The sequence below is a fragment of the Capra hircus genome, chromosome 8 (genome assembly GCF_001704415.2).
Source record: "Capra hircus breed San Clemente chromosome 8, ASM170441v1, whole genome shotgun sequence".
Taxonomy (NCBI): Eukaryota; Metazoa; Chordata; class Mammalia; order Artiodactyla; family Bovidae; genus Capra; species Capra hircus.
Genome location: NC_030815.1, coordinates 23,012,949 through 23,019,308, shown reverse-complemented (window position 1 = coordinate 23,019,308; position 6,360 = coordinate 23,012,949). Strand labels below are relative to the sequence as shown.

The following is a 6,360-nucleotide window of genomic DNA, read 5'->3' as shown; positions in this document are numbered from 1 at the left end:
TTATTTAAACTATATTTTCTGTGTAGCTAAAACAAGTATTTAATATCGTTTTATTTTCTATCTTTCATGGATGTAAAGTAAATATTTTCAAGATGACTTTTCACTTATTTTTAATTGAGTGAATTAGCATGTTTGACAATTTCTAATGACCCCCAAGACAGTCTTAAGTAATTTTTGACTCATGTTTCCTGAAACCTCTGAGGACTACCTTGTTGGAAATAATGGTTGGAGTGTACAAGCAACTGAGGACAGTTAGAAGGTCAGAATTTTTCATTTACTTTAGTAAGGATTTTATAAATTAGGTGGAATTTGCCAAATTTTATTGGCTTAAGAAGGCTTACCTTGTAAGACTCTCAAATGTAAAGGTGGTGTACATTTTACCCCAACTGAAAAAGAAAGAGAGACAAAACAGCCCACATCATATAGAGGGGCCCTCTGGCATGAGCCGTCTGGTACATTTAAAGACGTGAACAAGACAAGCGCGGGTAGACTGTGTGGATACAGGGAGAGCATGCATATAACTCGGACATTCCCACAGGGCTTCCTTGTATTTTAAAATTCTTCAAAGGCAGGGGCCAGAAACGCTACTACTCTGCAGGCTTGTTTGGCAATGAATGTCTGCAAGGTGCTCTGTAATTTTTAATCTGTGTTGTCACGAAAATCAAGTTGACATTGAAACTGCCACATTGACTTTTGTTTCATAAATAGTTTATTTCTCATATAAAAGTTTAAATAAATAAATAATGCATAAATCAATTTAAAAACAGCTTAGTCTTTAACTGTCCATTGAAATCAGTGCATTGCATTGTCAGTTTACTTGAAGAGCTTCTGCTGCTGAAGAGGCTCACCTCAAAGTCACATTGTCCCTTCCCAGAGCCACAGGTGGGAGATGTTCAGTCACGGAGGTAACCTGTTAGGCTCTTCAGGAAAGAAAAGTTCCTGAGCAATTGCATTTGCACGACTGTCCAGGCACACCTGTTGTATTCCTTGGACTTGAGGTACTGCCTGAGGTTGAAGTAATATTTCTGCAGGTGAAGAATGGTCGTGTCTCCCATAGTGGAATTTTGCTTCTGCATTATTCCTTCTGGATTGGTTCCAGACGATTCATCTGCCCATAGAGTTCCTCAAGGAGGTGCTCAATGATGGTGTCAGACCAGCCAGTGCTGGAGAAGTCTCTGGTGAGAATATTGAAGATGTGCTGGAGCATCTCATACATGACCAATACGGCATCTTCCTTCCGGAACTGCTGTTCTTGCATCATCTCCTTGGGGACCTGGAAGTCCATCCTGGCCTCCAGGCAATGTTGAGGAGTTGCAGGTAACTGCCACAGGAGGTTCTGGCACACCTCAAGGCTCCGCTCTTGTTGGAATCGAAGCAAGCTGTAGCTCCTGGAAAGAGCTGTGGTGGAGAGACACAGCAGGAGAACCATCTGGAGGAGGCACCGGTAGGTCATGGTGAAATCAGGCCCAGGGCTGCCTGTTCTGCTAGAAGGTGCTGAAGCTGAGTCTTCAGGAGTTTGCAGAGTGAATGTCCTTCCTCCTTGAGTGTGGGCTACTTATACAGGATGGCTCTCCTTTCTTCTTGAGAGGAATTTCCCAGTTTCGTTTCTCCTTTTTTCCCCCCGTGTCATTTAAATGATCACTTACCTCTAAAACTCTTGTTCTTTTAAGCTCCTAGCTTTTCCTACAGTCTGGAAGAATTTCTAATGTTTCTGTAGATTTTCAGTGAATTGCTAAATGCTAAAAAAAATAGCTTAGTCAATTTGAATTACAGCAGGTTTCTTTCATTGGGAAAAGATCTTTGTCTTTGTTTTTTCATATTATTAGATTCTGTGAAAGTGTCTTTATTGTCTAAGAGTTTATGATTTTAGAAAAAAATATATTTTTATATCTAAAGTAGAATGGATATAAGCTAAGTTGATCTGAAATATTTTGTATTCCTCAACCATAAGCAGCTAGATATTGCATAACTTTATCAACCAAAATTTATTGCTTTATTGACAATCTCAAACTATTCCAGATATAAGTAAAAAGTAAAGATTAAGGAATATCTCTATGCAGGCAAATGAATGTTACACAGACCATGCCTTAAAGTCCATGATTCCTCTTATAGGGATCCTTTGTGACAATTACTGAGGCCCGATGCATATTTATTTTGTACATACTTCAAATAATCTAAATATCTGATGTTTGCACACTAGGGTAAGGATGCAGCAAGCAGGAAAATTCCTTGGCTCCTCACTTTGTACCTTTGGACCTGCTTGTACATGAACTTTTCCTCATAATGAAAGAATATCTCTGAGATAGGATTCTTAGGGATTTTCATAATTTAGTTTGAAAGAATTGAATAAATGTTACCTGTAATTCTTTACCCTTTCTTTTTTCACATTTAAATTTTTTCTATAAGGAATTTATTTTTTGGATATTATTAGAAAATAAAAAGCACCTAGTTATATTCAAAAGCAGGGCATAAAATTGTAGATACAATGCAACTATGTAAAAGTATATAGAAAAAAATAAACTAAAGGAAATATACTAACATTTTAATAGGAATTAAGGTTGACTTGTGAAACTAAGGATAACATTATTTTTATCCTTTATGTGATTTTCCAATATGCTACCAGAGAATGTATTCAGCACTGCTCAGAAGAAATATAATTTCATCAAATTTAAAAAAAATTTTTTTAATTTCTTAATTTAAAATTTTCTAGTAGCCACATCAGAAGAGGAAAAAGAAACAAGTGAGGTTAATTTTAACAGTGTATTTTATTGAACATGAAATATCCAAATGTTATCATTTCAACACATGCCAATATAAAATTCAATAATGAGATAGCTACATTCATCTTTTTCATAGTTCCTTCAAAATACAGTGCATACTTTTACAGTCATAGTACAGCTGAGATTGGACTAGTGAAGTGGTCAGTTGGCCTCTTGTGGTTGATGTCATGGTGGCCAGCACAGCTCAAGATGGAGGGAGCAGCTTGATCAGAGAGCCAGGAGAATTCCCGAGTTTGCAGGGACCACACAGAAGGAGCTTCAAGTTGTGGACGAGTTGATGTGCTAAGAATCAAGGGGATCAATGGTGGAAAATCAGCTCAGAATGTATTCGGGAACAGTCATGAATGCTAGAGTGTAGCCTTGTGTAGTTAATTCGAGAAGCCTTCAGGCAGAGTGCTGCTAGGTTGTGCCCTGGACAGAAGAATGGGCACAGATGTTGTTGGGAACTGAAGCAGGGAGAAATCCTGCCCAGGTGCTCTCATCTCTTCAGAGACTGAAAAGAAAGACCAGGGGGAGGAACTGGAAGAAGGGGATGGGTGCAGAATTGTAAACAAGAATTCTCTTTTCGGCTTTCTTCCCTTTGGTCCTCCTCCCATGCCCTGCTATTGTGTTTATGAACTGCTTCTTAATCAGTCTCTTTCAAGTTGCCTTTATGGAGTTTATACCACCTTTCAATTGCCTTCATGGAGTTTATACTTGATTTTTGTCAGTATAATTAATTTTGCGGTGAAAATCCTTGTTTCTCTCCTTTGGTGCACATTTTTATAGCCTTCTGCTGGGTATATGGCCTAGGATGAAGTAACTGGGTAAGAGAGTGTGCATATGTTCAGAGTTAGTAGATGTACAAACATATTTTCCAAATGTTTGCACCAACTTATAGTCTCAGTATCTGAGAATGGGATGTTAGTTGCATTACTTTCTTTTCAACACTTGGTGTTGCCCGTCTTCTTAATTTTAGCCATTCTAGTGAAGCATAGTGATGTCTTATTACATCAAGACATCATGTAACTCATATTGCCTAATTGTTTCTAAAGTTCCATACAATTTCCATATGTTAGACCATTTTGGATATTTTCTTTGTGAGAGGCCTGTTCCAATACCTTGCTGACTGTCTCAGGTAATTTTTTTCTATCTAAAGATGATATAATTGTGTACATACAAAAATACAAAAGAATATATAAACTATTAGAATTTTAATTTAACAAGGCACCAAAAAGAAGTTCAACTTTAAAATCAATCACCTCTTTTTACACTAGCAATAAAAACTTGGAAATTGACATTTCAAAATGATACCACTGATAAGAACATAAAAAGTCTATTACTGAGAAATTGTCACAGCCTCGAGGTGCCTAAGGAAACATGGAAATTAATAAAATGTACCATTCTAAATAGCATCCCAAAGCAGAAAAACAATATTGGGTAGAAACTAAGGCCATCTGGAATTCCCTTGAGTTTCAGTGGCTGGAACTCCATGCTTTCACTGCAGGGCACCCAGGTTGGATCTCTGGTTGAGAATCTAGTTAATAAGATCCCACAGTTCTCATAGCCTTAAATAAATAAATAAAATAAAATGAACTTACTCCAACCAGCAGGGGTGAATGGGTAGGTGGTGGAATAAGGAAATCTTAATAAAGTGTAGATTTCAGGGTTTTTTTAAAGTAGCTTTGACAGGTCACTTTATCTTCATATTTAACCTCAGCTGAAATTCCAATACTTTGGCCACTTGATGCAAAGAACTGACTCATTGGAAACACCCTGATGCTGGGAAAGATTGAAGGCAGGAGGAGAAGGGGACAACAGAGGATGAGGTGGTTGGATGGCATCACCGACTCGATGAACACGAGTTTGAGCAAGCTCCGGGAGTTGATGGACAGGGAAACCTGTGTGCTGCAGGCCATGGGGTCACAAAGACTAGGACATGAGTGAGCACCTGAACTGACCAGTCCATAAGTTCATTTGTGATTCATATTAGATGCCCAGAAGCCAGTGAAAAATATAACAGTTTTTCCTTTTACAGTGAGACAGTATCTTGATCACTAATGAGAATTAAGCAACTTCTCTTTTTGTAAGGGAGCAAGGGGCATGTAAGCATGTGATGAGGTGGAAAGGAGCTATTTATCCATATCTTCCCTCAGTGAGGAGGGAAATCAGAGCGTGCAATAGGAGACTGCCAAGGCCACCTCCTCCTGAGAAACAACAGTTATTTAGTGAACAAATTTTACTTAGCAAACATTTCCTAACCATGTCATAAAGAAAAACAAATATTTCCATTTTCTTGAACTATTTTAAAACTGTCTCTCAATAAATTTTTGCTGCTAGTTTGATTATGTGTCTTACACATCCTTTCTGAGGTTTATTCCAATATACTTATGCTTTATTAATGTTGCAAGTATTAATGAAATTTTTTCATGACATTTGCTACTTTTTAAATAGCAACTTTCAATAGAAAGTAGAGATAGAAAACTTTGCTATTAAGTTTTCCTTGCATTTTCATATACACACACATATGAAAATAACTAATTTTGTTCTTTATTTCCCCTCTGGCCAGTTTTACAAACACTATATAAACATTTTGGGTTTGATTTTTAAAATTTTTAGATAAACAAGTACATTGCCTATAAATTAAAAAGTTAAAGGACCTAAAATATCAAGTGTAATGACTATATGGAGCAACTGCTGTTTGGTGTGTTAATTTGAACAACTTTCAAAAACATTATCTAGGAAAGCTGAAAATATGCATGGCCTATGACCCAGGAAATCCACTCTTAATTAACCTGAAAAGAATCATGTAAATCTGCATCAGGATATAAGTAAAGAATATTCAGACCAACAATATTCATAACAGTGGCAAACTAGAAACAACCCAAATATCGCTTATAATTGCGTGAATAAATATGTTACTTATGCTTACACTACAGTTGTTACTAACAATAAAATGTAAGAAACACAACTAAATGCACAAACATAGTAGTGAGTAAAAGAACCTCAACTCAAAAAAAAACAAAAAAAACAAAACATAAACCATTTATACAAATTTAAAAATAGGCCAAACTGGACTGAGACATTTTGCCTGGCAACCTAGAGAGCTCCTGTGAAGCTTCAGGACCACGATGGAAAGTCCGTCTCCAGCTTGAGGGAAGAGCGTGTCTTCCCACCTTCCAGCTGCGGCCTCGCTCTCGCCCTCTGTCAGCACCTGAGGCTGACTCTGCCCAGGCGGGGGTTGCCCTGTGCTCACAGCCAACAGCTGGTGGGCCCAGAGCCCCTCCTCAGGCCTCCCATCTGGTGTGGAGAGGGACAGCATGCAGAGGGATCTAAGTGCCTCTGGTTGCAGCCTCTTCTCCCTTCCCTTTGGGCTTCCCTGGTGGCTCAGCTGGTAAAGAATCCACCTGCAATGAGGGAGACCTGGGTTCGATCCCTGGGTTGGGAAGATTCCCTGGAGAAGGGAACAGCTACCCCCTCCAGTATTCTGCGAGCCTGGAGAATTCCATGGACTATACAGTATACAGCCCATTGGGTCACAAAGAGCAGGACATAACTTAGTGCCTTTCACTTTCACTTTGTTTTCCCTTTCCTTACGCTC

At 38.3% G+C, this 6,360-nt stretch overlaps 1 protein-coding gene across 1 annotated transcript; it reads right to left on the bottom strand.

Moving 5' to 3' along the window:
- Nucleotides 850-1,610, bottom strand: LOC102189208 (interferon beta-2). The gene is given in 2 exon segments (XM_018052810.1): nucleotides 850-1,078; nucleotides 1,081-1,610. Coding segments are annotated over 2 exon segments (558 nt in total). The 5' UTR covers nucleotides 1,454-1,610; the 3' UTR covers nucleotides 850-893.